At 41.7% G+C, this 19,400-nt stretch overlaps 1 protein-coding gene across 2 annotated transcripts in view; it reads left to right on the top strand.

Moving 5' to 3' along the window:
- LOC137307276 (Golgi reassembly-stacking protein 2-like) overlaps positions 1-18,806 on the top strand; it is a 54,279-nt gene extending 35,473 nt beyond the window's left edge. The window contains exons 8-10 of one of the 2 annotated variants that reach the window (XM_067976719.1): positions 5,569-5,658; positions 11,172-11,297; positions 15,262-18,806. In XM_067976719.1, coding sequence (XP_067832820.1) covers positions 5,569-5,658; positions 11,172-11,297; positions 15,262-15,473 — 428 coding nt within the window. In that variant the 3' untranslated portion in view covers positions 15,474-18,806. The remainder of the gene's footprint in view (positions 1-5,568; positions 5,659-11,171; positions 11,298-15,261) is intronic. The other variant, XM_067976720.1, reaches the window with a different exon arrangement.
- The last annotated feature ends 594 nt before the right edge of the window (positions 18,807-19,400 follow it).

The following is a 19,400-nucleotide window of genomic DNA, read 5'->3' as shown; positions in this document are numbered from 1 at the left end:
GTGCGTGCACATTCTTTTAACAGGTTTGTGCTTCCAGTTACAGAAGTGCATCTCAACAACATTATGACCTGTTGTTAAAAGACTTGCATCATTGCTGAATTTGTGTCAGTAGTTGACTACTGGGGAGTCTGACCAATTTCTGCTTAGTTTTATTTTCATATTTCTCGACCAGGGACTAATGCATAGCATGTGGAGATCTAAGTGTCCGTAGGATGACGTGAAATAAATAAATGGAGAATTCAACTTAATAGATTATTTCTCACAATAAGATAACCTGATTCATTGCTGACTCCCATAGTAACAATATAAATCACTGTTCGATTCTCCACCAGCCTCACTTCCATTTGGTGAAGGAACTGCCCCACATATAAAGACTGATTTCCCCGATCAGGCACTCCCAGGAAGAAGCAGCACTTCACTGAATGTTGGTTGGGAAATAGCTGGTCAGATACTCTGTCCTTTTAAATTGAAATGGTTTTTTTCACCCCCTCTTCCTTTTCTATGCCCCTGGTTTCCTTGCTATCTACAGAGAAGTTTTTAGCTGACTGCAGAAATTAGAAGAAGTTTATTCTCTCTCTCCATTTCCCCTTGCCTCCATACTTAATTTTATGGCTGCTATTCAAAATGTGTCTCACAACAAGGTGGATCCTGTGACTCATCCCCAAACAGCTCATGTGTTATTTTTCAAGTTCAGGCCGTGACCGACCGACCTCTCCTCTTCCAGCTCCTCCCCTCCCAACCCCCCAGCACTGGCATCCAATTCGATTGCAACGGATCTGCTAAATCAGTTAATGAATTGGAAATCTCCAAAGACAGCACTGGTCAATATTGGCCTGGGAAATTTGAAAACATTAGTTGGGAAGTACCTGATTGTGCCAGGTGCTGGTTGCACCTGTGGTTTCAGAGAGCGGCACTTGGAAGAACTGTAAGCTTTACAGCACCTAATGTGGAGAAGAGCCAAGGAACCTGGAGCAGCATGAGCTGGAGCAGGCATCTCCAGCATCAGAACAGATCACTGAGCCCTGGAACCGTGAACCAGCAGCCACTAGTGCACAGCCACCGGCAAGCAGCAGCCGCCAGTTCGCAGCCAGTCTGTCGCAGCCGGGCACTTGCAGCCGAAGGGGGGCGCGGTGGGAAGCAGTGCGTGCCTCGGGTTACAGGGGCCGTGGCGTCAGCTTTGGGAGCTGGGGTGGGGGGGGGGAAGGGAAGAGAGAGAAAGTGAGCTCCCAGATTGGGAGCAGAAGAGGCAGTAGTGCTGGCATATTTTGCTTTTACAGTTTGAGTTAATATAGAAGTGTTGCAGGAACAGTAGAAGTTGTGTGATGCTGCTATAATAACTCTTGTGACCTACTGTACCAGCGTTGCTGTCTTCCCCCCCGCTCCCTATTCTGGTGGTAAATGTTGGTCGGGACTTTCCTGACTATCCCAGGTGGTGGATCTATATGTGAGCAGCTGCATGCATGTGTGCATACATAGTTGTCGTCTTGTGACTTTGCGAGAGGCTGCTGCCTCCTCCATTGGCTTGGGGGAAGGTCCTGCATTGGGCACACTTCAGCATTTCGCTTGCTGTGGTTTAAACACAACATGGCTGCCTTTGACAGCAAGTATGTTTTTTTTTCTCGTTTTAAAATTTTTTTGTGCGCATCTAGGTGATGGATGCTAGTGCTGGGGAATGGAACACTCGTGGGCACTTTTACCTTGCTGTTCGGGTCCCAGAGAAGTAGCTCTTGACACAGAGACCCATGACCTCTGTACTACTCTTCCAATTACATTACTGTACTTTTAAGAGTGTTTTAATTCTTTTCACGACAGGGTGTTAGTGTAGTTATCACAACCTTCCAGCAGGAAGTTAATCGCAAAACATCAAGTGACTAATGCTTAATTCAGAAAGGCAATATTTCATTAACTGAAAATTCTTAATTTCTCAAACACTAACATAAAATATCAGTCATATTTCAATGTAAGTTAGTGCTGTAATCATTCTTCAATACAATCTCATGTAGCTAAACACTGCATTTGTCAAGGACAGCTAGCGACTATTTCCAAAGTGTATTAATGATTGTTTGAAGCAACAGAATGTTCTTTTTCTCGTTACCGTATCTCTTAAATTAAAACACTGCTTCACCTGATCAGCTTGAGTTTATTTTTCGTCCAGTTATCTTCATGGCAGCAGACTAAGACCATTAAGCTCTCAGACGTTCAATTTTATATTCTGTGTTGAGAACAGTTTCTAAAATGTGATTAATTGATAATGAAGCATGTTTTTTTGAATTAAAATAGTCATTTAGCAGTCTGTTAAGTAATTTTCCTGACCTTGGAGAATTTGTCTTGCATGTAATAAAACATTAAATTGTCTTGTCACAATTGTTCTCTTTGCTACTCCATTCGTCATTCAATCCTATTTCTTTGCTGAGGATTCGACTCTACATTAATCAACTTCATCTAGATCGCCCGCGCTTGGTGCTCAAAATCTTCACTCCTCTTGCATTGCAATGGCTGAATCACTTTTTAAAAAAAAATCCTTTCCTTCAGTGGAGCAGTCACAATTTTGTTTCTTTTAATTCCTCAGTCAGTTTCTTCTTGTCTCTCTGGTCTAATCAACAGCTCCCACCTCTTACCTTTGACTCCACCCAGAGTCCTTCATCCATTTAGCATTCTTTGACTCTGACTGATCAGATCTCAAATATAATTCCCACATCTGCTCAGTTATCAAAGCTGTCTCCAAGAAGCTGGGTTTTCTCAGTCACTCTGCATGCTCCTTTTCAACAGCTCTTAATATTTATAATATAAATCTTGCACTCCCTGTCGACTCTTTGCATTAGACTTTATTAAGAATTTATAATGGAAACTGCCTACATTAAACTAGTCAGGCTATAATTACATCCTTTCCCCAAACAGTGAAGTCACTGCACCGCCACCACTGGCAGGAGTGTGTAATTACAGCATGACTAGTTTCCATTTATAAATATGGACATAGGAATTTATAGTGAAATATAAAATGAAGGACCGAATGAATGACTTTAAAATGGGGACCAGATTACATATCTATACCCTGGTTGTTATCCTCCGCATTCTAACCTTGCTTCACCTGGAAGCTATACTTGGTGTTGATTTTCCATGTGCAACGCCATGGGGGATTGACCAGGATTCTGTGTAAAGTCCAAATCTATCCAAGATTTGGACACTCTTTCCAATTTATGTTGCAGACATTTTTGTCCTTCTCTCTGTATTACAGATACTGCCCTGGTCAGTGCATTATCTGAACTTTCCCCTTTCCTAAGCTCCAAATATATTATGTTGCATTTTCTTCCTCCCTATATCCACACTGTGTTGAGATCATGAGTAATTTTTCAACAGAGCGGAAAATTTTGCACAGTGCTCCTACAGTTTTTTGATAGCTGCTGCTGCTTATTGAGAAAATTGCCCCTCGTGACTCATTGCGTAGTACCCTCCGTCTTTCCCAGGACCTCAGAGCTGTACAACTGTTTACCTCGCTGCCTTTCCTTCCTTCCTCCAATCTACAAGTTTCCTGACTTGCATTATCATCCTCTAGTATTCTTTTCAACCTTGGTGCTATCTTGCATTTATGCACCTTAGCCCTTGACCTAGTACCTTCTCAATTTAAAAAAAACATGCGGGCACATAAAATTGGCTCTATGCATTTAGTGAGCAATGCTGAAGGCACCTAATTTTACTGCAGTTTGCAAGATTTGTGAAAATCTGGGTCAGCAATGCTGCCAGTCTCCAATGGTTTAGTCCTTTTTTTATATTTGAGTGGCATTGGTGATGGGACAATTGCACTTCTGCCGTTTATCGCATTCTTAAAGTGCCAAATGTCTGCATCTAACCCATGCTGTTTCTGACCTGGGTGAGCTTGATGAGTAAAATTCCGTTTTCGTAGGGCAATTTGGTACGATGGGCATGTGTTCATTGAGACTGCTCAAATTCATTTCACATTCATTGCAGCCAACAGAGAGGTTTTCATTGCAGCAGTCTGGGCTGAATTTGAGCCCTTACCCCAGAGGCCTAAGCTAGTGTGAAATCCACTGCACCACTTAATCTCCAGACAACCAACGCCTTTATGTTCCCATTGGACGCAAAAGCCACTAATACCTACTGGTTGTTTCTCTACCCATGGCACTGGTAGTGCCACTTTGCCTCTGGTAGCTCCAGGATTGGCACCAAAGTAAATTGCGCATCTCCCAATTTTACTTTGTGAATGACCCCATGACTGGTTACTCAAATTGCTTCAGTTCTAGTACTGGCATGAGATGGGTTTTGAGTCGGGTTTGTGGACACCAGGTTCTCAGCTGCTACTGACTGCTTCAGCCACTGCTGCAGTTTATGATGACAGGAATGGGAAGTCACTCAACAATATTTTGTTTTTTAAAAAAATGGGCTTCAATTAATGGAAGTTGGACCATAGTTTGATTTGGCTTCCATGTCATTAAAATAAAGATCTTGGGTATCCCTGTGACTATAGGAAAAATCTTAGGCTGTGTGTATCAGCTGCTTCATTTTGGTGTTGCTGCTGGTACAAGGGCAATCTGCAAGTCTTAGAGATGCAAGATCGCTCTAAGAAAAGAAATATGCCCCTTAAGCCTGCTCCGCCATTCAATAAGATCATGGCTGATCTTCGGCCTCAATTCCACTTTCCCGCCCGATCCCCATAGCCCTTGATTTCCTCGAGTCCAAAAATCTAGCAGTGATGCCTTCCTCCTGAAACTACAATTGTGGTTGCTCTTTCATAGGTGATGCAGGGTGTTCAAAATCCGTTGTCCTCATTTACAAATTCCTCCATGGCCTTGCCCCACCCTTCCTCTGCTGCCTTCTCCAATGCTGTGTCCCAATTTGTGCTCCATGGTCCTCTCACTCTAGCCTCCTGTGCAATCCTTCCGGTGCTCCTCACTCAGTAGCACGGCTTTCAACTATCTTATCTTCTACCTGGAATCCCCTCCCCAAACTTCTTTGCTACTTTTCTCCCACTCCCTAAACCTCTTTGCCTTGCTATCTCCCTCCCAGCCTTCAACTGCCTCCTTTTTCTACCATGCTTCCAGTCAGCTATCCTAATTCTTGTCCTGCTGCTCAGACCATTCTCTCCTTTGTGAAGTGCCTTGGAAAGTTTTATGACTTATGAAGTTATAAGGTGCCATACAAATGCAAGCTGTTGATACAGCTCACAGACCTGGCTCAGGATTTACTGGGTGTGACTGAGGGAGCTGAATTCATATGTACAGTTCAAGTGATAGGATTGCTGAAGTACCATGGGTTAGAAACTCTATTCATCGATGTTCTTGTGTTTTGCCTAATTTTTTCCAGCTTGTTCAAAAGAAAAATGGGTAGAGTGACAGAGAGTAGGAGTAGTTTGACCTCTCACTTTCTTTGCTAGCAAGTGGTATGGAGTTCAGGTGGGAAGTTTTAAAAAAAAAAACACTTCAGTGTCAAGGGGAGGAATGAAATACTGAAAAATTATAAATTTTATAGGCATTATATGTCTTTGTACTGTGCAGAGATGAATCTCTGCTTTTTCTAGGTACTTTTTCATTAAATTCTAACTCTTGTTTTCAGGTTCTGTGGGTGTTCCATTGCTCCCTTCCCCTTTGAATGAACCCTTCACTGTGTCATTAGCCAATGCAGCCATCACCAGTACAGTGCCAGGTATGCCCAGCACAATGGTTCATGTAGGCTTTGAATAACTTTTGTAGTGCAGCCACTTCCTCCATGTGAATAACACATTGGTGTTTATTAGTTATACAGTATATTCTTTACATGTTTAGTAAACTTTTTTTTAAAAAAAGTAAAAAATAACTTGCAGTTTGATACCTTTTGCTGGTGCTTGATTATCAAGTCAGTTGTCAGCCACTTTGCCTCATACCTACGTCCGTCCCACACGGGACTCCTCTTTCTGTAGATCCCCAAGATATTACTATATCAAAGGAACTTGAGGGGCAGGGGAATTAACATCACCTCTGTCTTTCTTGCGTTTTTTTGCCGTTTCCTGAAAGGGCTCACTCCTGAGATATGGGGGCGGGGGGGTAGAAATTCATCTGGGGAAGTAGTGCAAAACAGGCGATGGCGAATCGGCAGCTCGTTTTACATTTACTCTAACGTTTTATACTCCATGCGATTTTTCTTTTCCATGTGTTTTTTACCCCATTATATAGAATTACACAGCAATCTCAATATGGAAATAGGCTATTCGGCCCAACCAGTCCATGATGGTGTGTATCCTCCACATGAGCAGTATACTAATCCCATGTGCCCACCCTGTTCCTATTTCCCTTTATTACCCTTTCTTTCAACCACCTCTCTAACCTATTATAAATGTTGACATGGTCTCTGCCTCAATCACTAACTCTGGTAGTGTAGTGCATTGCACAGCCTCACAACTGTTTTTATATTTAAAAAAGTGTTCTCTGTCCGAAATCTCTTGCATTTAATCTTATATCTATGTCACCTTGTTCCAGACCCCTCAGTCACCTAGTGAATCTGTGCTGTACCCTCTCTATTGTCTCAACAGCCTCCCTATAGTGTGGAACCCAAAACTGCACACAGTGCTCCAACTGAGGTCTTACTAAGGTTTTATATAGATTCACCATTACAGCTTGACTTTTGTATTCCAAACTTCTTGCTATAAAGCCCGTTATTCCATTCACTGCTTTTTCTGACCTTATCCACTTGAGGCGCTGCTTTTAAAATCTTGTGAACCTGAACCCCCAAATCCCTGTGCTCTTCAAAATCATCCAGCTCCCTTATTGAAAGTATAATTATTACTTTATTTTATTTTTTAACCAAAATGCACCTCACATTTACTGACATTGATTTCCATCCACCACTCTTTTGCCCATTCCACCATCTTATCGATATCCCCTTTGCCGCTTCCTTTTGTTTTCAGAATTATTTACTATGCCTCCTATTTGAGTATTGTCTGTATATTTGAATACCACTCCCTCTAGCCCTGTATCTAAATCATTGATGTAAACAGTGAACAGAAGCACTCCCAGAACAGAACCCTGTGGGACACTGCAATCCATGTCCAACCACTCTGAGAAACTGCCCTTAACTCCTACCCTCTGTTTCCTCCCTTCCAACCAGTTTTTAATACAATTTGCTACCCTCCCCCTAATTCCATACCTCTTGATCTTCCCCAATAGACTCCTGTGTGGAACCTTGTCAAAAGCTTTCTGACAGTCCATGTACACCACATCCACTGCATTTTTCCCATCAACCAAATCTGTCACCACCTCAAAGAATCTATCAGGTTTGTCAAGCATGATCTTCTGTTCTGAAATCTATATTGGCTACTTCTAATTATTTTCTCCAACTAATTTTCCTTACCACAATTGTTAAACTAATTACCTGGGCTAGCTCTGTGTCCCTTTTTGAAAATGGGTGTTACAATGACCATTCCTCAGTCCCCCAGCACATGCGCTCTCAATAGAACCCTGAAATATAATTTCTAGGGCCTCTGTTATTTCTTCTCCCATTTCCCTCAGGATCCTTGAATATATCGCATTAGGTCCTAGTTTTGTTGTCGTTTAGCTTAACTAATTTCTGCAATATCCTTTTAAGAACATAAGAAATAGGAGCGGGAGTAGGCCATACGGCCCCTCGAGCTGCTCCACCATTCAATAAGATCATGGCTGATCTTCGACCTCAACTCCACTTTCCTGCCCAATCCCCATATCCCTTGATTTCCCCTGGAGTCCAAAAATCTATCGATCTCAGTCTTGAATATACTGAACGACTGAGTATCCACTGTCCCCTGGGGTAGAGAATTCCAAAGATTCACAACCCTCTGAGTGAAGAAATTCCTCCTCATCTCAGTCTTAAATGGCCGACCCCTTATCCTGCGACTATGCCCCCTAGTTCAAGACTCTCCAGCCAGGGGAAACAACCTCTCAGCATCTACCCTGTCAAGTCCTCATAATCTTTTATATGTTTCAATGAGATCACCTCTCATTCTTCTAAACTCCAGAGAGTATAGGCCCATTCTACTCAATCTCCCCTCAGAGGACAACCCTCTCACCCCAGGAATCAATCCAGTGAATCTTTGTTGCACCACTTCGAAGGCAAGTATATCCTTCCTTGGGTAAGGAGACCAAAACTATTTATTTATTATAATATATATCTTACATTTAACCAATTCAGGATTTATCTCCTCCCCAATATCCTCTTTTGTGAACACCCAAAGCAAAGTACTTATGAAGTATCCCCTACAATTTATGCTTATCCTCGACTAAATCACTGTCCTCTCCTCTCTGGTCCCATCACTTGTTCAACAATTCTTTTGACTGATATTTGTCGAATACTTCACTGTTTTAATATTTTTGAGATTCTCTCCTTGTTTTCCTTTTCCTTTTCTTAACCTCATTATTTTCTCTCATTCTCCTATTTTTATCATGCCTATTGGCCCCATGTGCCGTCTTCTTCAATTTCAGTTAGTTTCTAATTCCTCTTATTTCTCCATGGCATTCTCAAACATGATATAGTTACCTTTTTAATGATATGTATTTATTCTGCACCGTTACAATCTCCTTTTTAAATACCCCAATGTTGATCTACAGTCCTGTGCCAATTTCTCTTTCCACCTCAGTCAGCTCACTCCTCATCTTTCTAAAATCTGTCCTATTCCAATCTGGTGCCCTTGTTTTTGTACGAACTTTTCCCTTTCTGTTTGGACCTTAAACCTGATCGTATAATGGTCAATATTCCCGAGGTTCTCACTCACATTTAACTCATCTACCTGATCTATTTCATGACTCATAACTAGATCTAGCAACGCCTCTCCCCTTGTAGTGTATGAACAAACTGCTCAAGGAAGAAGTCCTTCACACATTGCAGGAATTCCATTCCCTTTTTTCCCTGTTTATTCCCTCCCTGTCCCAATCAATGAGGAGGGTAATTAAAATCTTCGAGATCAATAATTTTGTTATTCCTACTCGTCGCCCTGATCTGTACAGATTTCCCTCCCACAGTTAGGGGTCTGTAGTACACCCCACTAATGGAACAATCCCGTTCTTATCTTTGATCTCTAACCATACTGATTCTGAACCCCTTTGTGTACGTCAGTCCTCTCTACAGCAGGTATTCCCTCCTCCTCCTCCTTTCTATCTATTCTGTCCCTCCTTAAAAAATATTACAACCCGATACGTTTATTTTCCACTCCTGTCCAGTTCGCACCAAGTTCCTGTTAGTGCTGTTAAATCTGTATCTTCCTGTGAGATAATTGCTTCTAATTCCCTCAGTTTATTTCCCACACTGAGCATTGCAATACATGCACTATTTTTTGTTCATATTTAACACTACTCCTTTTCCCTTGATTTTTCTTTGTCTAAACTAAAATCTCTATCCTTTATCTGACTTTTTTGCTTGTAACTGGTTGATTTAAATTTGCTCCTCTACTCCCTTATTCCTTCTGTATGCTGTCCTTTTTTGCAAATTTTGTATATTTAGCTTTTCTATTTCTATCTTCCCTACCCTCTGATGGCTTTTATTTTCCCTGCCCCCCTTCCTTCCAAGTTTAAATGACTCTTCACTTTCCAATTTATCCATTTTGCTAGTTCCTTAGTTCCCTTCCTGTTCAGTTATAAGCTATTCTGCATGGATGGGCTACGTCTTCCCCAGAACTGGTGCCAAATCCCCACAAAACAGACACCACTCCTTTTTAGCTATGCATTGAGCTTCCTAATTTTTCTATCCTTCCCACACGTGGCTGGGGGAGTAATGCAGGGAATTACCTACCTAAGTCCTACTCGTAAATATGCTTCCTAATCTCCTTTTGCAGGATTTCAGGCTTTTCCTTTCCTGTAATGTTGCCGTCCACATGGGCCATGATGACTGGCTGTTCTTCTACTCTTCCATAATCTTTTTCACTCATTCAGAAATGTCCCTTACCCCAGCATCTGGGAGGTATCAAAGCATCAGGGACCCTGGACTGCAAAAGATAGTGTCCACCACCTAACTATTACAACTGCATTCCTAACTGAATTTCTGATCATTTCTTCTCTGCCCCCCCCCCCTCCCCCAATTGGGGCCATATCATGTTTTTTGATACCAGTGTAATCCATTTTGATGCTGCCCAGAGTCCTCATTCTCCCACAGGAAGCCAATACTTCAAACTTTTTGGAGAGGGTAATTTGCTGTGGAGTGTTCCTGCTCTACCCTGTCCCTCCTCACTTTCCCTGACTTGTGGCTAGTCACTACTCCTTCCTCTACCACTGCAAGCTCCCTATCTCTTTGAGATGACTACCCTCTGAAACTCTTGCTCTGGAAACCTCTCTTCCCTCCTTGATGTGTTGGATTGCCTCTAAATCCATATCAAGATCTGAGGTCTTAGTCAGTAATCTCACTTGGAGACACTTCCCGCAGATGTTTGTCTGAGTTAACATCTGCCACGCAAAATTCCTGCACATTACTGTCCCTTCATGTGCTGTGATTCTTACTATAAACGTTTGTTGGGCTTTTCTACTTAAATTTCAATAAACTACTCTGCTCCTCTTTTGCTTCCCTGTGCTCTCACTCTCTAGCCAGATTCCCATTATATGGTTTCACAGGCAGTGATGGACCTCTTGTGACGATAGGACCAATATTGCACGGTTCCACTCTCGGGACGCGAACACGGGTTGGAGAGTTGGGTGCGAACCTCTGCCTGCCCAATTCTCTGCACCCTGGATGTGACAATTAAAATGTTTGCAGGTTTTTGGAAGCCGAGCTGTCATTCATCATGAGCCTTGGTTCACCTTCAACTACCGTGCAATTACATCTGTAGTACTTTGGTGTATGCAGATTTTAAAAAATAAATAAATAAATTCTCCTCTGCATTTTACACCCATGGAAGTAGTCGCTCTGCAGATCAATTCTCCGTAAACTACTTGAATGATGACTGGGTGGCAGCCATGTTGTTGTGGTGCAGCCACAGGGTGTGTTTTATTTTGTCTCCCTCCTGTTAGTAAAACTGCTCCACAGGATATGTGGGAGATTTCACCAATAGGAGAGTGAAACTCTCTAAAATGCTCCAAGCTGCCTTTCAATGTAGCTATGTGGAGTGAATGGAATGTAAATCGGTTGTAATCTTCACTGTTGAGCCCAGGTAGTTATCCAAATGTGGCACATTTGAGCCTTTCCTGCTGCCAACGTGGTGGTTCAGTTAATTTTATTTTCTTCCTTAGGTCTGATAACCGTACCGCCTGTGTTTACCAACCTACCCAATTTTCCAAACCTAAATGTGGCATTTCCCAACCTTGCTGTGGGGGCACTACCAGGATTAGGAGGGAATCACATGGCCACATCTGCAGGTAAATATGTATTTGTGTATTGCTGTGTGTTTTGTGATGGGGGTGGGTGAATATTTTATTTTAGAGCCATTGGTGTTTTGAATGCAGTTCGGTCAAAGTGGATTACTTCATCCCTTTGCTAGGGTGACCATCCATCAAGTTTTGTACCAGGCATTCTGGTTTTGGGGGTGGCTGTCCAGTAATTGTTATTTAAAATTGGGATTGGCAAAAATAAAAAATCTGGTTTACTGAGGCTGGATTTTTAAAAAGGATGTAGTGTAGTTGCAAGATGGTCTGCTCACAGCATGTGCAAACGTGAAATGAGTTGTGTGTGAGGAGACCATTTTGCTTGTGCCTAATTGGCCTACCCATCATTTCATAGTGTGACCGAACCACTTGCACATTCCTTTTTAATTGCCGTGTTTAATTTTGGACTGGTCATCTGTTGATGAAACTGCACCCTGGATTTTGTGATTTAAATTCTTTGCAGATCACTGGGGGCTAACAGCTAAAGGTAAATGTTAGATCAGGGAGAGATCCATTTTATAAAGTTGACTATCTTTTTTTAAAATTGGAGCTGTTCAGTAAGCTGGGTAGGGAGAAGCTTAGTGAGTGACTCCACAGGGTCAAGTGTGGATCAGCTTTGTTTCTAGTTGAATGCTGTTTTCAACAGATATTCAAATCTGAAACCTTTAGTACTGACAGAATGTACTCCCACGTTGGTAGACATCTCTACCCTGGATTGATGCGATGACTGCCCAAAACCTGAATGAGTGAGTAAAATGTAGCTGCTTCACTTGTGGCTGATACAGCACTGCTAGGTCAACCGTGAAGGCTTAATTAATATCTGGAGATGGGAGAGGAGTGCTATTACTGTAATTGATGTAGTTCAGATGAGATCCATAAGTCACTTGCATTTTGCTCTTCTAGTTTGTGTCAGCTGAGCGCAGTGACTTTCATAACTTCCCTCCCACTGCCTGTAATTCTGTTCCGTAAGCTGGCCAGCATTTTCTCATTGTCTTAATAGCATAGTTGAAGTCAGAATAGTTTCTTTGTATGTTCATTTAAGGAAAATCTTGAGGGGCCATTGGCCTTTCATCCACTCCAAGTCCAGTCCAGTCCAGATTGATGGAATGAAAGTCTCCTCTGACTGTAAGGGTCTGACATGAAATGGAGTTTGAGTTGTCTAGAGTTACTAATGAGTGTGATCCCACAGCACAAAACTAAAGCTAATTTAGCACTAAATTGGTAACTTGGTGGGGGGGGAAGGGCACAAAGTGGTTAATTGTATCTGATTTATATCAATTAGTGTTAGTTGTATTCAATTCAATACCCAATGTGTCTCAATTGGGGACTCTCGTATCCTTTTTATAGGCGAGCTTATCTAAGGGGTGTGTGTGTGTAAGGGGGGAATTTCTGTGAATAAAGGCTTGGAAGTAACTGAAGACTAGGCTCCTGTATTCTATCCTTCACCGGGCTATCCAGTTTATAACAAAGGTGACTGCTGTGGGCAGGGTTACACTGCTGCAGTATGGGAAGCTATTCTGAGACTATGTTTGAGGGTAATGCAGAGGGAGCTTTACTCTGCATGTAACAGTGTCATACCTGAGGTGTTTAACCCCTGGCCTGTGGGCCAAATCTGCTTCCCAATTTCAACTGGCCCAAGATTTAAAACACAATCATTCCGAAAAACCTGCTGAAACATTGAATCTGGTGGCGGGGATTATAACCAACAGCTAACTCTGTCAGCAGAGTCAAAATCCTGGAACTCCCGACTGAACAGCATTGTGGGAGCACCTTCACCACACTGACTGCAGCGATTCAAGAAGAAGGGGCAACTAGGGGTGGGCAATAAATGACTGCCTCGCCAGCGACACCCACATCCCGAGAATGAATTAAAAAAACTTTTTAAAAACTGGCCTGTTATATCTGACCTGTTGAGAGTTTGATGCTGACACTGGGTGCCTGATCTGGAAATGTCCCAGCTCTAAGATGAACACAAACATTCTCACAAATATTGCTGAGAGAGCTCAGAAAATGTTTATGAACATTTGATGCACTGTATCTCAGATTGCTGTGCAAGAAACTGAATGAATACTTTTTATTCCATTAAGGATTTTCTGTTGTATTGGACTAGTGTCTAATTATATTCATTATTTTTTAAAATTCATTCTCGGGATGTGGGTGTCGCTGGCGAGGCAGTCATTTATTGCCCACCCCTAGTTGCCCCTTCTTGAATCGCTGCAGTCAGTGTGGTGAAGGTGCTCCCACAATGCTGTTCAGTAGGGAGTTCCAGGATTTTGACTCTGCTGACAGAGTTAGCTGTTGGTTATAATCCCCGCCACCAGATTCAATGTTTCAGCAGGTTTTTCGGAATGATTGTGTTTTAAATCTTGGGCTAGGGTGTACTGAAATGGAGTCCTGAATGTAAAGTCAAAGCACTCCCCTAGCTACACCACTGATTTAAAAATTAATATTTTGTGCTCTCTCAGCAGGCATTACTTCACTTTTTTTCCTCCTAGATGCAGTTACACTTTGAGCATGCCTTCTAAATCTTCTGAAAGACTATTTGCTGTTGGCTGTTAATGCACCTTCGTAAATAATGCTTGTCCGTTTGGATGTATGATGCGATATCTCTTAGAATCCTGCCGTCACAGCACAGAATTCACTGACCTTGAACTTGCGTTGTGGTACGACGGGTACAAGCGCTTAATATATTTTAGCAAAGGCTGTTGCAATTCAGGGCATCTCCCAACCACCTTTATTCGTATTCACAGAAAATTGCAGGTCCCATAGGCGTTCCCTTATGAACCAAAACGTGGAATTTAAAGTGTGCGGTGCATAAGGGTAACTTGGGTAACTGTGCTCATGTACTACTGGGTTATGCACCAGAAGTTGTACAGGATGCCCAATCCTGCTCTCTTTTTAATGGCCAACTGTTGGACCATGTGGTTCAGGCTAAAACAACAAAATGAATTTATTACAAGAATTATATACCAAAATATAATAAACAGTAATGCAGCCCTGGACTTGCCCCTTTTTAGTTTAAACTGTTTCTGAAATCCAAGTCCTTTAAACTGAGTCTATTGATGATTCTTTGTTCTGTTCCCCCTCCCTTTCAAAGCTGCTTTCATCACCCTCTACCTCAAAAAAAACCACCCTCAACTCCTCTGTCCTTGCAAACTACTGTCCCATCCCCAATTTTCCTTCTCAACTCCTTGAACTTGCTTCCCAAATCTGTGCCCGTCTCTCCTGCAACTCTATGAATCTCTCCCATCAGGTTTGCACCCCTGCCACAGCTCCACAGCTGTCCTAACCAAAGTCACAAACAACATTCTTGGTGACTTTGATCGCAGTGTATTGTCCATCCTCGTCAAAGGCTGTGGTAAGGTCAAGCTCGACTGCACCATCCTCCTCCAAAGCCTCTGCTCCATTGCTCAGCTCTGTGAGATTGCCTTCTCTTGGTTCCAGTCTTGCCTGTCCAATCGCAGCCAGACTGTTTCCAGCAATGGACTCTCTTCCCACCCCTGCTTTAGGTCTACCTTCCTAACGTCTCCTTCCTTGGCTGGGTCCATTTTTTGATTAACCCTCTGCGAAGCGCTTTGGCACATTTAAAGGCTATATAAGTGCATGTAGTAGTAATAACTTCAGTCAGTGTTTTGTGCATTTGGCAGTACCTCCCCCAAACAAAGGCAAGAAGATTGTTTGTAGAATGCAGCCAACAGAATCACATTTTATATTTGCCCATGCAAAAGACCCAATACAGCAATATTACAGGGTACATTGCAGAGTGAAGTCTCAAATCTGTGACAGAAGGGTTAATCCCTGTAAAATGGCTAATTCCTCTGCTAAATTAGCAGAAGAATTTCAGATATGTGCCAGTTGTGGAGTAATCTACATCTTCCACTGCTCCGTGTTGGCTATCCATGGAGCTTTAGCCTTAATCCTGTTGATCTGACTTTTAACTTGGACTCTTACTTTCCAGGTTCACCCTTGTCGACCACCAGTCCAGTGTCACATTTGGCCTTCTCGAACCTCCCTCCTGCTGATCCTGCCATGACTCCTGTGCTTCCAGCCTTCTCTACAGCGCCGCCGTTTTGCCCCAACCCCTCGACTACGTCCGAAACCATTACAGCACCTTTTCACTCTCAGTGGAGTAAAGTCTCGGACCCTGCGCCTGCTGTGGCCCATGAATAGTCTCCTGACAGCAGCTGAGACAAAGAGCTGTCTTCCGCACTTGTTTTGATGAAACTGGCAGAAGGGTGTGATCTACTCAGACAGCACTAATAAACTACTGAGGGATGATTACCCCAACACACGAATAACACTGCCAAGTTACTAACTGAGTAGAAACAGACCTACTTTACTAAAAAAAAGGCTTCCCAATTTAGCAATATGTATGTAGGTGTCAGTCTGACTCTTTAGCAGCATGACAATCATTTTTTAAAAAATAAATTCATTCAAGGTAAACTTGTACCTGATAGCAGAATTCTAAGCTGATCATAGAATTCCAGTAGATCAATTTTTTCCCATTCATCCCATTGTGGAAACACTAATATATCAGCACAAGATTCCTCCACCCATTCATATTTTCACTGCCTAGTGCACCCAACATTTTCACTGTAGCACAGCTCGATCATCTGTAGCATGTTACGGTTTCTTATATATTAAAAAAAAGTATTTTGTATAATAGTGTTTTAACGTCATTATAGTGACCACTCCAGCCTCATTTGCTGGGACATGGGACTGAGCTGATTAAAGTTTGAGTAGCAGTTTACGAAAGCATTTTAAAAAAAAAAACTGCATTAATTCCCACTGTTTTGTCAAGTTGAGTAATTTGTTTTAATCTACATAGTATAGATTCAGTTGCAGCATGAATGATTAAAGATGCTGACATACAGGTTTTCCTTTTTGTCTCGTCAGTCTATTAGAACTCCTGGTCCAAGCATAGCCTTGAACTGTTGTCATTAACATTTTCACCAATAGGTTATGTGTTTATCAGTATTCAAAAGTGACAGTATTGCAGAATGCCATTAACCTTTTTACTTATCCTGGGAATGTACTGTTGAAATACTGTATGTAGCTTGCTTATGATTTATTGTTAACCCATTTGCTGTTGGCTTATGACCATTATCATGATTGTGATTTTTCCAGTACTGGACACTATGGCCATTAAGTTGAAGATACCTGAGTAATTAAGATGCGTGGAGAGGAAACTGGGGTGAAATTCCTCCGGTCGACAAATGGGGTTTCCCATTTTTTTTCTACTCGTGTTGACTTTTCAGTAAAATGTCACCCCAAAAGTTGATCACTAATCCAGTCTCTTAGGTAAGACCTTGTATGGCTTATTAATAGTATTCCAATATTTTTGCTTTTACTTCAATACTGTGCTATTTATACAGGTTTGCTAATTTGTGGCCAAATACTGTGATATTATTGAGGTATCTTTAATTAAGCTCCAAAAGCATTCCCAATAATGATTTATAAATTAGATTGCCTGAAAGTTAGTATCAAAATAGGAAAGCAAGTCAACAGTTGATAACCTTTTCTGGGCTTCCACGTGTTTATAAACCAGTATTCTGAGATATTAAGGCCTTGTATGCACAGAGAGGATCTGGTCTGATTCTATATGAACATTGTGGCAACTTCCTCCTTGCTTTGTCTTTCACTGTGATGATGGTTAGGGTTGACATGGTTCAAAGGTAAATTCCAGCCTAATGGCAAACTCTGAGTCACTAAATGCTTTTTTTTAAAAACAAGATCTGATGCATTCCTTTTCATCATCTTCCTGCCTTTGGACTGAGCCCTGCTGATTAGGATTCTGTTTGTTTCACATGATTGTGAATGAGGGAAGACATTCAGCCCATCTTAACTTGTCCATCCAGAAAAACCCTACAGCTCCCCCCCCCCCCCCCCCAGTCTAGTTCGTTCTTAAATGATTCAAAGGTTTTTGCCTCCACCACTTTTTCAAGGAGTCCATTCCACATGTTGCTCACTTTCTGCGTGAAGAACTTCTTGACCTCAGTCCTAAAATTACCTTTTTCTAGTTTGAATCTGGTGTCTCCTTTCCTTTTGAATGTAATTTGCCTTTCTTAAAGGCCCTATGCTTTACTTGTTTGAAAGCAGCAGTTTTGAATTTGCAAATCAACCACTTCAGTCGAACTGTTGTAAATAATTTTGCAATCGTTTCTCTCCTTTCCCCGCCCCTCTCCCCATACATGGTTTTATTACAATGATAAACTCCAGCAAAAGAAATTGCAGTGAATTGGAATTTGTCTCTCCAATGGTGGATATTTGAGCTGCTCGTTCTCCAGTTCATGCTCCTAGCTGTCTAGGGGAAAGTGTTCCCTTGGAGGGAGAGAGACAGACACCAAAAAAATCAGATGGCAGTTCAATCCAGGGCACTATCATCTACTTCCCCAGTATTTGGTTTAAGAGAGTGCCATTTGCAGGGATTAGGCCACCTGTGCATCCTAGTTGGTAAATGGTGTCTGCTAAAGGGGGATGAGGGGGCAATATGGGTAGAGAATAGAAAATGGTGACTGCTGCAGATCAGAGGAAGCATTTTCTAGTTTAATTTCAGCATGGTTAGACAGCCGATTCTTCATTTGTGAAAGCGGGAAGAAAAATACTTTTAAGTTTTTGAATTTATTGGACTGCTTTGGTTGAGAGAAAATTGGTACTTTTTTTCCCCCAAAATGCTAAATTTTCTCGCTCTCGCTCTCTCTCACACACACAAAAACTCTTGCGAGGTACCTGTTAAAGCGATGTTAAAGGTTTTACTGTACCTTGTTAAGTTAAAACACTATAGAGGATAGTAACGGTTGCTTTTTGCATCCTAAATCGTTTACCATTGTGTATGGTCTGCATGCAAGTGGATTATATGCATTTTTTTTAATATATGGGGCTGGAGACATTTTACATATAAATGGACTGTACTGTACTAGAGTACTGAGTGGGACCATGTGTCTTATAGAACTGGAATGATTCTTCACTTTTGAGTGGCAGAAAGGGTGTGTTGTAGCTGAACCTTTTCATCATTCTTAATTTTATATAAAGATATTGGAACAATTTTTTAAAAACTGTACAAGCTACAGTATTAAAGCCCTTCATGTCATTACTTTTCTTCTGTAAAATGAGAATAGCTGATCCTAAGCATCCTGGTGTCATTGAGCATAAACATTGTTGTGTCTGTTTCTGTATATACCCAACGGTGTGCCATTGTGACTGGCAACGACCTGGGTTATTATAGACGTCACGCACCTGCCCAAATTGGCTCCAAGTTACTGACTGCAATAACTAGTAATGTACAGTATAGGTTTTAAAAGGATAGTGTCTTTTTGGGGGCACTCAGATTGTAGTTCAAATTGTAGCACAGAAATTCAATGATCTTTTATACATCTTATTAATGTCCTGTAATGGTTTTTTTTAAAGAGACAAAGTTTAATGTTTACTGTGAAATTTCACTTTGCTGTAAATGTACAGTCATTTGCTTTGGACCCATCAATAAAGATGGCAGTTGATGTCTAATGTGTTGCTTTTGTTTTCTGTAATGAGGGTTTCCTTCAGGCATTCTGCATATTTGTACACTATGGATGAGCCCTGAAGTGATAAGGACCGAGCTGACACTAAGCCTATTATGGAGGAGTTGTACAACTAAAAATGAAATGTTTCACTACAAACAGTGCTGCGTTCCATGGTGCAAGTGTTCCATCTGCTAGTGAAGGGAAACTTCTTCAAGGTTATAAACCGTGCTCCCAACTCGGGAAGGAGCCTTGGACACCAAACCCTCAGCTAAGTTTTTGATCCCAATTTGGGATCGTAACTCCACTGTATGCAAATTGAATTTACAACCATCAGAAATCTGAAACTATTGCCATTGCAAAATGATTATTACCCTAATCCTGGATTAAGTGAATTAGTGACCTCTAACAAAGGCAGAAAGCACAGGGCAGTCTTTTGTCTGCACTATGTTTGCTGTAGTTTTAAAGGGTTCCTCTCAAACTCCAGAAAGTTGGTCTCTACCTGTCTGGGACCCTGAGGGTTTTGTGCATATGTGAAAAGCTCCTAACTATGTGTATGTCTATCTTTTGTCTCCTGTGTCCTGTGTGCAATTTTTCAGAG

Source organism: Heptranchias perlo, chromosome X (genome assembly GCF_035084215.1).
Source record: "Heptranchias perlo isolate sHepPer1 chromosome X, sHepPer1.hap1, whole genome shotgun sequence".
Taxonomy (NCBI): Eukaryota; Metazoa; Chordata; class Chondrichthyes; order Hexanchiformes; family Hexanchidae; genus Heptranchias; species Heptranchias perlo.
Note: the sequence above shows the minus strand (reverse complement) of the source record. Positions and strands in the feature narration are given on the sequence as shown.